This window comes from Lycorma delicatula, chromosome 1, assembly GCF_047948215.1.
Source record: "Lycorma delicatula isolate Av1 chromosome 1, ASM4794821v1, whole genome shotgun sequence".
NCBI lineage: Eukaryota > Metazoa > Arthropoda > Insecta > Hemiptera > Fulgoridae > Lycorma > Lycorma delicatula.
Window position 1 is genome coordinate 223,186,411 of NC_134455.1, and position 13,522 is coordinate 223,199,932.

A 13,522-nucleotide genomic window follows, 5' to 3' on the forward strand; every position below is an offset into this window, starting at 1 on the left:
CTGGAATGTCAAGATATATTTGAGCATCAATGTGTGAATAAAGCTTGTTCAGCACTTGGCATTTTCTCCATTAAGGTTCAAAAATTATCGAGCAATGCAAAGGAACCAATTTTAAAAAATAAAGTTAAAAAAAAAGCTGAGTCAGATACCAGTAAATTAAAGGATTACTTTGATTTAAATATACCTATAGAAGAAACCAGTTTAGTACCAGAAAATTATGCTGATTTAGGTAGGGAATATGAGGAATTAATCATTAAATTAAAGGATAAAATGAAAACAGTTACATCAACCCAAGAAAAAAAATTAATATTTTAAATTTATTACCAAGCAGCTGGAGCATTCAAAAAATTCAAAATGAGTTTAGTGTTAGTATTTAGTCCGTCAATCCAAATAATTAGTTAAAACAAGTGGAAATTTGCCACAAATCGGCAAAAAGAAACCCAGTCGCGTAATTGATGAAAATGTTATTAACCCTGTGCCCAAGATTTTTACCAGAATGATGCAAGAAGGATTGTGTCTCTGTAACACAAGCTGATGAAAAGAAAATTAATATTAAAAAAAGGCTTATCTTTTGCAACTTAAAAGAATTGTACACAGCCTTCAAAGAAAAAATTATTTAAAAATTGGTTTTTCAAAATTTGCCGATTTAAGACCTAAATTTTGTGTTCTGGCTGGTAGGTCAAGTACTCACTGTTTGTGTGTGCATGTGTGTCATGCACTAAAATGTGAAACTCATGTTATTTGCTCTAAAAATGAAATTTGATTATAAAATTCTCCTTTCAGTGATGGTATGTGATATAGAAGAACATGTGACAATCAAACATGGGTTCAACTGGAAAATATTTTAAAGATTCTCATGCCTTCAGAGCTTTTTCTATCTTCTGGAAGAGGACACAATATTACACCAAAGAGGAATGAGGACTTATTATTTCTACTCAATAAAAAAAGGGCAGAGCACTATGTTATGTTAGTTAAAAGTTTATTAACAAAAAGTGCAAGCTTTATTCATAACTTCCATTAGCGGGAGTAAAATAAGGTAAAAGTGAATTGAGCAACTTGTTAACGTAGTTGAATTGTTTGTCATTTTGTAATTGACCATTTATTAATTATAAATTTATTCATTCTAATGAGTTTAGCTGTAATTTTTCTAATCTGAAATTTTTGTTGATTTGTTGGCTTCATTACTCATCAAACCCTTTGAGTAACAAAATAAATTTTATATGGTTTTAAAGTACATAAAATGTACTTTCTGCTGTAAAAATTTCAGATTTTTGCCACCTGTCCTCACATGTGGTTTTTGGGCCTCAAAAATGAAACATTTTCAAAATCTTATGATTTGGTGGCCATTTTTTTAATGGACACTGTAACAGTCCAATTTTTTTTTATAATTACTACTAGTACCTAAGAATTAAAAGGTAAAAAACAGGTCTGTTACCTAAGCCCTTCATTATTTATTTTGGGCCCAAAACTTGAAAATCAACAATTTGTAAACATAACTTCAGTAAATATTACAAGATTTGGTTATGTAACAAAATGAATTTTGAGTAAACTAAGATGAAGTTCCACCTTTACTCTTTCCAAAAAGCCCTTTTTGACCTCTGTCTGATGTAAAATATAAATGCAACAGATAATGGAAAAAGTGACAAAAATGGCTGCTTTTACCTTTTGGTAAGTTGGAAAATATTTTACACTCAAGAAAACATTTTTAAAAATATAAAAAAATATAATTTGATCACTATAAGGTGGGTTGTTATATACCAAATATCATCAAAATCAAAATTAGTAATGCACTGATCATTTGTTGAATTAAAATGGAATACCCCTACAGTACTAAGCATAAAGTACAGCGTGTATGCTGTATATAAGTAAACAAGTATACAGTATAGTGTTGAAATTTTTTTTTTTTTAGGAAAAATAATTAAAAATTAATTTTACATTTCATTTAAGTCTGAATAAATGAAAAAAGTATCAAATAAACACTACTATAAAATTTTCTGTAATTTTAACTTATCTTAAAAAACAAGAAGTGTCTTTTATAGGTAAGTTACAGAAAAAAAAAACATGAAAAAATTCTTATTTGTATTTAAGAAAAATACTCTCTGTTTCAAAAACATTAAGTTTTTTTACAAATTCTAAAAATACAGAAAATAATACAAGACTAAAGCTTAGATACTGTTTCTATACAAAGAATATGAGGCCGCATGAAATTTAATCAGCTAAGGTCAAGTGATTAAAATATCAAAATCAATAAATGCTGAAATATTCTCACTGTTTAATGCCAAGGAAAAAAGAACAGATCTTCTGAACTGTCTTCTGAACCTTGTTTGCAGACATAAACAATACTTAACAACCATAAAGGTCAAAATCAGCCATTTATACCTAGTATGGTAAAAACCAATTACTATTTGCTACAAAAAATGCTAACTACCTGGAAAAAAAACAAATTAATGTGATTGAAATTTTCAGACTACTGATGAGTGCAGTATGATGAAGCCCAAGATTATTTCACTAGCTCAGTCAAGATTTAAAAAATTATTCCAATTTTTTAAAAATGTTAACTAAAATAAATTTAAAACAATACTTTAATTTGTAATTAGCCTCAAAAACTATAAATCAGCAATTATTTTATCATTCCTTTACTTGAAAGGCTTAATATTTTCTTTAACAGATAGTTTTTATATTATAAAAGCAGGTATTCCTTCAGGTAGAAAATAAAATATATGAATGAGTTATTACATTACTAACAGGTACAATAACATAAGTGATACAACCAAGCAGAAAAAGCAGATGTAAAGTTTCTATACTTATTTCCATCTTTCTGTAAAGACTGGAATACTAGACTTGTTGCACTTACACTCCACTTCACAACCACTACAATTGCTAATTATATTTTTAGAAAAAAATACAGTTTTGTTATCTCAGTTCAAATTTCACAAACCTAATGAAATTTCATAACAACCAAACTAATTCAGAGTTTTAAATTTAAAAGATTTATTTACTTATTCTTTTAAAGATAATGAAAATGAAAAAACTACTCACCGCTGCATAATAAGCAGGCATAGTTCGAAGATAATTGTTGAATTGTGTTCGCCATTCACTCGTAAATTTCTGTCTATGTACTTTAAACAGCTCATCTAGTAATGGAAGAAGTACAGGATAATTATAAGGCATTACAAATAAATTAACACATGTCAGATTTGTACTTGCTTTCAAATAGCCAAATGGATGGCCGACCTCAGAATTTTTATAACTGTTTGGAACAAATACCTGAAAAAATAATAAATACATAACTTAACGCTCTATAACATTTAATTCCAGGCAGAAAAAAGTCGGTAGTTTTTCCTTTAAAGATCTCAACTGAAAGTGACTGGAATGCAGCGCAGTTTTTTAACGACCTCAATGACATCTTGGAAATTTCTTAATGAAAATCATTAGGGTGTGTTTGCCAGTGTAGATATACCTTTTTGTTTATGTCTAAGCCCATTTTCCAAAGGGTGGAAACCAAAATTGAAGGTAATAGTTGAAAAAAGATGTGTAAAAAAAATAAATATGAATAATGTACAATACAGATTACAATAAAAGCAACAACATTATGCCTTTATTTTTTTTACTTTCACGGTTAATCAAATAGTAGTCAATTCAAAAAAAATATTTTACCTTTTTAATAAAATTTAAACAACCAATTTATTTTTATAATCTCATTGAAACAAAAGTGGTTTTCAAACAAATTTTTTTATTAACAAAATATAATTGCAATTAGATGAAAACATCTCACATATTTTATACAATATTATGTTATAAATTATCGTTATCACTTCCATGCAAACTTTCCTCATTATCATTATCGATACTTAACTCACTATCTGACATTTCTGCCTCAAATCAATATCATCATAATCATTACAAATATAATTTCACTAATATTACAAGGTAGTTGATAGCCAGTAAACCATAAAAATTCATATTTATCATATTATTTAAAAGCCATCTGCGGTCTTCTGGTATCAATTGTGATAGAATACACTCGTGTGATCTTTGCCAGGTATTACAAACAGAGCCGGCTCTTAAAATGTGTTGTTCAATTTTGGAATAGCAAGGAATTCGGAGTTGTTGCATCAAAATTTTTAAAATATTTCTTTATAGACGGTTCATCAATATTTTTTATTTCATAATTGTTTCAGAAGTAATTTAAATCAAGCCTTATTAATGGTTGCTAGATCATTTTAGTTCTTACTAGTAAGCCCATACATTTGACATACAAACTTTTCAAGATTTGGTATTACTTTATCTTCAGCCCATGACAAATTATCGAGCTCTATAAAAGTATTTTACATTTCTTTGGATTCCTGAAGAAATGTAAATCGATGCAACTTTCCCTTTCTATAAAAGAATGGATTATAATCACATCCATGAAATTCTCAAGTGCTTTACAGAGACCCATTAATTCATAAATTTCATTAATATTTATTACGCTTTGTTTATCTGAAACTCCATATGCATTTGAAATATGTAATTTAGATTTAATATTACATAAATTTCCTATTAGTATAACCAAAATATCTTTATCAAAACATTTTATTAAAATATTAGCATCATGAGCAATTTTACAAACATGAAACATTATTTTCATGTCCGCTTCTTCTATTAGGGTCAGAAAACTCTTCGTTGATTGACTGCATGAGTTGGCCATTAACAACTTTGTAGAATAACACTTATCAAAAGTCACAAAAATAGTTTTATCCTTAATAAATTCAATAAGATGTAGGTTACTAAAGTGATTTATTATAAAATTAATGAATAAATCTTTAAATTTACTATTGCACAATTGGAAAAATCTGTTGGCCTTGTTTGAGTTTTCCTGGAAAATGATGAAGTCACAATCACATGAAGAGCTTCCTCTTTTTGAACGTTTGCAATCTTTAACAGAAGATGGAAAGTATCCATCAAAAATTAAGTGAATCTTGGATGAACAATCCTCTTTTTGAACGTTTGTAATCTTTAACAGAAGATGGAAAGTATCTATAAAAAATTAAGTGAATCTTGGATGAACAATTATTAGTGATAGCTTGGAATATATTTTTTTTAAAAATATCTCCAATGTTTGAGCAATATCTTTCATAGAATGTAACATATAAAACCCATCTACTATTATTATATTGGGTATAAAAACTTGGCTACTTTCAACCTTTAACACATGAACTGCTATGCCTGAGTTTGCGATACACTCTATATTGCCAACTTTCTAGCATTGGTTTGGTGTGAATTTGCTTTAGGTGAGTTTGTAATGGTTAATTAAAACGATTTATAAAAAAAATTCAAAATAAGGATGGGAATAATTTTGGCCCATTGAGTTGGCAAAAATATTTTTCAACAATATTAGCACTGTAAAATTTCTCGCTGACCCGATCAGACTGACATCTATACTTATTGTTTAACCTGTTTTCCACCTTTACTTTACCTCTCCTACACTTTTGCATGTGCTTCCCACCACAGCTATCATCAAGCAGTCTTTACAGTGGCCAGTGTTACTCAGTCACATCATCTCTATTTGGTTTCTAATTTTCTGTACTGAGGTTTGTGTTTGTTTAATAAGTGATGACAACCTAGATGATAGTGAAATACAAAGGTCTTTAAAATTACCCATGTTTAGTGAACCTGACCAATGGTATAAGAGTATGAGTGATGATGGGTTGGGCAGCAAAATCAACAACGATGCTGATGATACTGACAGTAATCCTGATTTTGCTCTTAGTGATGCATCAATATCAGCCAGAAATGATAAAGGTAAGTTTATTGATAATATGGAGGTGAATGAAGAAGATATATATGAAATTATAAATATGACAGAAAATAAAAGTGTGAATGAAGATTTGAATTACAGTGGGCGTATAGATAAAGTAGAAAATAATGATAAACATATAAATTTACATGAAAGATACAAGAAGCTGAACAAATCTGAGAAGGCAAGAATGAAAAATTGTGAGGATGAAAATTTGAAAATTTTTAAGGGCAATGGTAACTCATTATTTAATTTTAATTTACAAAGAACAGAAAAACTAAAAACAACAGCAAAATACAAACAACACAGCTATATTTTTACCTACATGTTTTGACCTGCAAAGACATGATTAATCTTGTCCATGAAGGCTCACTCTTCAGTATTAGATATGATGTTATAATATATGACTATGATATGATTTAATTCCTTGTCTATTATTGCTTACTTATAATTTACAAATTATGTTAATAAAGTTAAACAATAAAAAATGAACTAACAAAATAAAATATAGGAGCTTAAAATGCTAACTATACATTGAAAAATTAAAAAAAAAAACCTTTAATAAAAATTTTAACATTTTTCAAAAATGGTGGGTGATAGAAAGATTCTGAGTTCATATTCGTTTTCAGCATCAAACACAGATTAAAATCATGTATCACATGTTAGGAACAAAAATTATGTTTATTAGTGTTATTGGTTAAAAAACATTTTATACAGAAATTTGGTGGCGACCCGAGTAATGAGCAAGAATAGATTTCAGTTGCTATTATGGTTCTGGCACTTTAATAACAACAAAAATAGTGATCAAGAAGGCCATTGCACATGGCTACCCCATAAAAAGACCATTCCTCAGGTCAGACCATAAATCTGGGAGAAATGAACTGCTTGGAATACCCTAATGGGGTAGTGTTCACAAAATGGTTCAATAAGAAAGAAGTAAAACTCATGTTTACTAAACATTCTGCAGATTTTGTGAAAGCTGGGAAAAAACAAGATACGGTAATCCTATACTAAAACCTTTAGTAGTGAATAAGTATAACAAAGCCAAATTGGGAATTGATTTATCTGACCAAATGTCCTCCTACAGTAGTGCAGTAGTGAATGCTTGACTGGTATATGAGGAAGCTGGAGGTGCTACTGCTCATGGTAGAAGAAAACATGTTTATTCTATTACCACATCCAGGAATAAAATAAGTGTATACACTCCTAGCCTTTTAAGAAGTTGTGGATCCTGTATGAGAAACTGGCCACCAATACCTTGATGAATCAGCAAACTTCATTGGTGAAGGAAAAAATAAAAGGCAAGCAAGGAAGAACTGCAAAGATTGTTCCCAAAGATTTGTTCGAAGTGCTGTAAGTACAAGAGATTGTAAAGCAGCTAAGAACATGAAAAAAGTCACAACCTTCTGTGAAAAATGCCCTCAGAAGCCATATCTTTGCAAAGACTGTTTTAAGAACATTCACAAGTAAACGAATGTAAATGTTACTGTCACTAAAAGTAAATTCTTCTGAAGTTTTTTTAAGCAAATTTTTCTTTTTGTCACTACCTTTCATTTGATATATTATATTAAAATTTTTTCTGAAAATCAAATTATACTCTTTGAAGCTAATTAATAAGCAGTTTTTTGAATACACAGTTGTATTATTTCCTAATAAATTGGAGACAATTTTTTAATGTAAAAAATAACAATTGTTTATTTAAAAATTTTTGTTTATTACTTATATATTTGATACATGGTATGCCATGTAAACTAAGTAATTAATTAGTAAATATAATAACATTTCATAAATCATTTTATTATACTCCTAGAATTAGTTTTGTGCTATATACAATATTAAAACAAAACAATAAATTAGTAAAACATTTGTGCTGACCTGACTGTACCGGCTAAACTTAGCCTTCTTAGAATGTGTTTTTTGCCTACCTGCAAACATTACAGTAACATACTACATTCTTTGCTTAGTCTGGAATATCATTTGACAAAGTAGTTCATTTGTTTGCCGATACAGTTCAGCAGGAAGCACCTAGCAGCAAAGAATGAAACATTACAAATGATGTACTGATGATCTGATCAGGTTGGTGGCAAATTTTATCCAACCTAGCTATGCCGATCCAATTGGGTTGACATGACAGTTAATGTGTTAAACATTTCATTAATTTAAATTTTTTTGTATTATGAATCGTACCATCTAAATTACAAAAAGACTGTGGAATGAGAGTTAAGGAGAACATTAAACCTTTTCAAGGTTTTCTCTGCAAACTGCAGTTCTTGCACTTACAATTATGCATTCACAATCATTCTTTTCTTCTGGTTACACGAGACAAAATTAAGAATTTTGTTACAAGATATACTCTCTTCAAACCAAAATCAGATTCACTACATTCTGAAATAAATTTTTCCTTCAACTCATTTCATTGCCTTTTTTTCTGCACTCAAAAGAAAATCAGCTACTTCATCTGTAGCAGATCATCCTGTTGCAATATTATACAGTAAGTCATTGTCCACCTCAATAAAATTGAAAAGATTAATGTTATTTTGTATAACAGATATAAATTTCAAGTGAGTTGAAGTCTAAATCTGAAGTAAAAATCTTCACTTTTTTAATCCGGTTTCATTGAGAACGTGTGAAATTATTTTTGATCAGATGGCAGGCATGACTTCTAGACCACTGGTTATGAGCAGATAATGAATTTGTAAAATGAGAATGTGTGCAGTGTTAAGTCTTGTAGCAGCAGAAGCATTTTCATTTTTTCTAAAGTAAGATCCACAGGAATTTTCAAAAACGTTTTTCTGTTCTTTTTACAGCGAAAAATCCTTTTTAATATCTTCACAGCTAACGAAGGATATATTTCATTTACTATTAATAAATTGTTATGATACTTCAGTAACATTTAGCATAGTTGTGGTGATTGAATATAAAAAACAAATTAATGAGTTTTGGAATAATAATTTATAAAGTTTGAAAACGCCAGTACACATAAATTTTCAGGAAAACATCAAATAATAATTGATAAACTCTATATACTTCATGTAAAATTGTGCAGTTTTACCAACATAAAAATTTAGGGGTAAGTATATCACCATTACTATTATTTATTACTATATTTTATCATTTAAACTACAAACACATACCTACATATAAAAAATAATTCAAACTTCAAACTGTATAAACTGCCATCCCGCCTCTTGAAAAAAAATGACCAAAAGTGAAATTTCAACATTTCTCATCTTCAAATCTATTGGTAATTTTGTCACAGAAAGAAGAGATAGGTAAATAAACCACTGGACCAATCTTCTACCTTGAGAAAATATGATTATATTGCTTTTTGTTTCATCCTTTCAGGACCAATAATTTCTTAGTTATGATTTCTTTTGTAAACCCTTACAATCACAAAAATAGGTGGGTCCACTGTAACAAAAGTGGCTGCCACAGGTAAACTGCTTACATAAAATTGAAAAAAAAAAATAATTTTAAAGTCCTGAAACATGAAGGAAACAAGTGGATAAGTTTCAATTTTTTTTGAATTGGTCAAGCAGCCAGCTTATGTCTTTTTGGGACACTTCGAAAAGATTGACCCAGTCGCTAGGTGCAAGGTCAGGAAATATGGAGGGTGGTCAAAAAGTTCCCAACGAAAATCTGGAATCTTCTTGGTTAAGGCAGCAGTGTGAGGATGCGTGTTGTCATAGAGGATTACATCGGGCGACAGTTTTCCACGTTGTTGATTTTAGATCGCATGTCTAAAGTATTGGATGAAATTAATAAAAAATGATGAATATTATTTAAAAAAATTATCTAATTTTTTTAAACTCTAATTTTAATATAAAACTGATTGAACTATGATATTTAATTTTTTTAAATGTTACTGTCTGAAGTGGAAAATCTTTTGATGTCATGGTGGTTAATGCTTTATTGTTCTTAAGATAAAGGCATCAAAGTGGTAAATAACACTGGGCATTTGCATCCAATTAGTGGCTGAATATTGATTATTAAACTTTTGAAGTCAGTCATCTGTGCCAGGTACGAATGACCATAGTTACTGCTTCATTTTTTGTTATTCACTCACTTCTAAATGAAAATCTTTGCTAAATCAAAATATTAGTCAATTTTGTATCAGACTTTACATGTTTTAACGTGTTAGGCTATATCTACACTTTATATTGTGTATTCAATTCTCTTCCACAATAATAAAGTCTTGAAATATGTAATTTTCTTTTCCGTTTTCCAATAAATTTGATTCTAACATGATAAATATGTAATTACAAAAAACAAAAGTTTATTACTAAGGAAAAATCACTTTCAACTATCACATTGTGATGTTTGAAGACAAAGATACCACTTTTTTTATAATGTCTATCTACAATTGAGATAAAGGCAGAAAAAAGCTGAAAATTGATTTCATATTGTACACAACTACATACTTTATTGAAATGTTTTCTTTAAAATACAGCTTAGAATTCAATGATATTAAAAAAATAAAATTCATACTATTCTGTTTTAATTAAAAAACACATATACTGTAACTAGTAATTTAAATTGCTAACAAAATGATCTGGTTCAGTTAAACTGGATTCTTCAAATGATCTGTACTTAACTTCTAAAATAACAGATTTAAATGTTTCCTTTTATTTAGATACTGTTTATATCCTTGAATAATTTTGTTTAACGGAAACAATTAATCTTTTCTTTTACTGCCATTTTCCCAACATTAATAACTAGCTCATTTGTGACTTTTTTCAATTAATTTCAGTTTTTTTTTAATGTAAGATTTCTAATAATTTAAAAAATTAATTTTTATACCATGAAATCTTCATATTTACATTGAACTTCATAATGTACTGTAAACTTCATAAATAATACTGAATCAAAAGGAAATAAAACTCACCTGCCAACAAACTGTCGGTTGCTTTCTTGCTAAAATATACTGTGTCAAAGGGCTTGGTTCTAGCTCATACTTATCAAATGGTAAATTTTCTATCACCATTGGTTCCTGACTTGTACAAGTGAATTTTACATTAGGATGAGCTGATCGAGGTGGCTAAAACATTTATATGAAAAACATTACTAAGACTCTATACCTTTAATTAGCAATAATAATTAACAATTATAATTACACTAAATAAGAAATAAATATTGTTTAAAGAATTTACATATGCAAGAATAATTTATTTGGGGTTCCAAAATGATTTTTATTAAATAACATTGAACATTATAAAAAATTATTAAAAAAAATTTCAAAAAATCTTTTCAATAAGATTTTAATTAAAATTAAATTCAAAATATTGCACTGTAAAGGTTCTACTGCTTGATACTAACCTGCTTTTCTCTTTAATTATGGCTTGAAATTTGGCTAGTTAACATATCCTACTAGTACACGCATACACATTATATAGTACTAAACACTAGAAAAAATAAAAATACGAAAGAATAAGTAACTGTTTAAAAATGGCATCAACCTTTAGTACGGTATTTATATTCACAACCTTTTACGGTATTTTATATTCACTGAACACCTGACTAAAGTGAACAATTTTCAAATCCCAACAGCAATCAATAACAAAAACACATTTATTATACACTTTACTACTACCTTACTAATTATTCAGAACATTCACAAATGCTGCTTACTTATCTCATCATCATACGGGTGAAAAATAAATTAAAATAACCAAACAATATATCCTAATTTACACAATATTTTTACTGATGAAATAATTTTGGAGCCATCAAAAAATTTTAGTTTACTATCTGGATTCATGTGTTTAGTGTAAATACTTACGAATTTTAACTGATACTGAACACTTTATAATCAAATATCAGCTTATTGTAAAGACGTATAATCAAATATCGTGAACGTAAAGACGCGCAACCCAAATTTTTCTGCTTTGTAGGAATGACAGTTAAAATTGTAAAAGATATTTTAATTAGGGAAATTTTTTGTATGACAGAATAGTGTATGGCAGCACTCCTAGATCACGCCTCCAAATAACAGTGGACGTGGCACCAAGCAGTTTGTTTCGTACGAGCAGCAATGTCTTTTATACAAGAACAATATGTCTTCATTGTTGAGAGTTACTGCAAATCGAAATCGTATGCAAACTGTCAAGAAGATTTTTTAAATGGTTTTCCAGATGCTAATGTGCCAAACAAATCTACTATATGTCATTTATTTAATAGTTTTCGGGATGTGCATAGCATACTAGCCATCCAAGTGTTTTAACTGATGACAGTCTGCAGATGATAAAGTGAAACATTTCTTTGTTTTCCAAAAATGTCTCTTTGAAAACTTTCTAACTTGATTGGTTTATCTGTACCAGATTAACTTAAGTCATCAGCTTCAAGAACCAGATAAGGAGAAATGAATGCAGTATTGTCAGTAATTTAGAAGTTTCATTCAAAATGACTTATCTGTTCTAGTCAAGGTTTTTTCAGCGATGAAGCTTGGTTTCATCTTAGCGGATATGTTAACAGTCAAAATTACAGAATGCAGTCTTCTGAGAACCCATATGTGTTCTATGAACAGCCACTACAATAGCAAAAAATTGGAGTGTGGTGTGACTAAGTAAGTGTGTAAGTATCTTGTCAAAGAATTGTCGGGCCTATCTTTTTTTTCAGAGCCTATCACAGCTGATAGTCTGTGATATCAGGAAATAATCAAGCAGTTTATAGCTTTGCTACATGCTGATTAATATGATTGTTGGCTCCAACAAGATGGAGGAACTGCATGTACAGTGAGCAGTAGTATGCAATTTCTTTAATGACCGGATAATTTCTCATGGTCTTTGGCCTCCTCATTTACCGGACCTGAGTCCTCCTGATTTTTATATGTGGGGCTTTTTGAAAGATAAGGTGTACTCAAACAACCTGCATACACTTAATGAACTTAAACAAAATATTGAGGTCTGTATATCAAATATCACTGCTTCTTTCCTTTTCTGCTTAGCCTTCGGAACCACCAAAAGGTATTACTTCAAAGGATGTATGAATATAAATGTTATTATAAGTGTTATTTATAAGTGTAGTGTTGTACAGCCTCAGAACAACCATTCCTGAGATGTGTGGTGAATTGAAACCCAACCACCAAATAACAACAGTATTCACGATCTACTATTCAAATCCATATAAAAATACTAAGATTTAGTAGGACTTGAACCTAGGATTTGGACCTTTGAACCCTCAACTTTGAAATCAGCTGATTTGCGATGACAAATTCCCCACTAGACCAACCTGGTGGGTTAAATATCACTGCTGCTACAATGAAAAAGGTCACATACAATGTAAGAAAACAAGTTGACGCATGCATTGAAAACCATGGTGGACATTTCCAGCACTTGTTATAGACTTGTATGTAACACTTTTGTAAATATTATTATTTTGTAAATTAATAAAAAGACTTTCTAAAAAAATCAATTTGCTGTCATTTGGGTTGTGCAACTTTACGATCACCTGTTATTATACAACAGATTCACCATTAACTGCATTACCAGTAATGCTTGTAATAGCTAATTATTTTCAGTATATTTATTACTTCTCCACACATAGTGCTTTCTATTCTTACCAATGAAGAAGCTGAAAGATCAGGCCAAAATGATTCTGGTATCGGCCAAAAACCCACAGCAAAACCTTTCTGAGCAGATCTAGGAACATAAATAAGTCTTCGACAACTATGCCATGCTGTATTATTTAATGTAAGCCCAGAACCTATAGGAGTGTTGGCACCACTGCTGGATCGAGTCTAAAAAA

The 13,522-nt window shown here is 29.6% G+C and overlaps 1 protein-coding gene across 1 annotated transcript in view; it reads right to left on the bottom strand.

The window, feature by feature from the left end:
• Positions 1–13,522, bottom strand: part of IntS6 (integrator complex subunit 6) — a 77,064-nt gene that overhangs the window by 29,850 nt on the left and 33,692 nt on the right. Inside the window, exons 7-9 of the mRNA XM_075373350.1 lie at positions 13,338–13,514; positions 10,665–10,817; positions 3,040–3,267 (exon numbers count right to left, since the gene is read on the bottom strand). Of these exons, the coding sequence (XP_075229465.1) occupies positions 3,040–3,267; positions 10,665–10,817; positions 13,338–13,514 (558 nt within the window). The remainder of the gene's footprint in view (positions 1–3,039; positions 3,268–10,664; positions 10,818–13,337; positions 13,515–13,522) is intronic.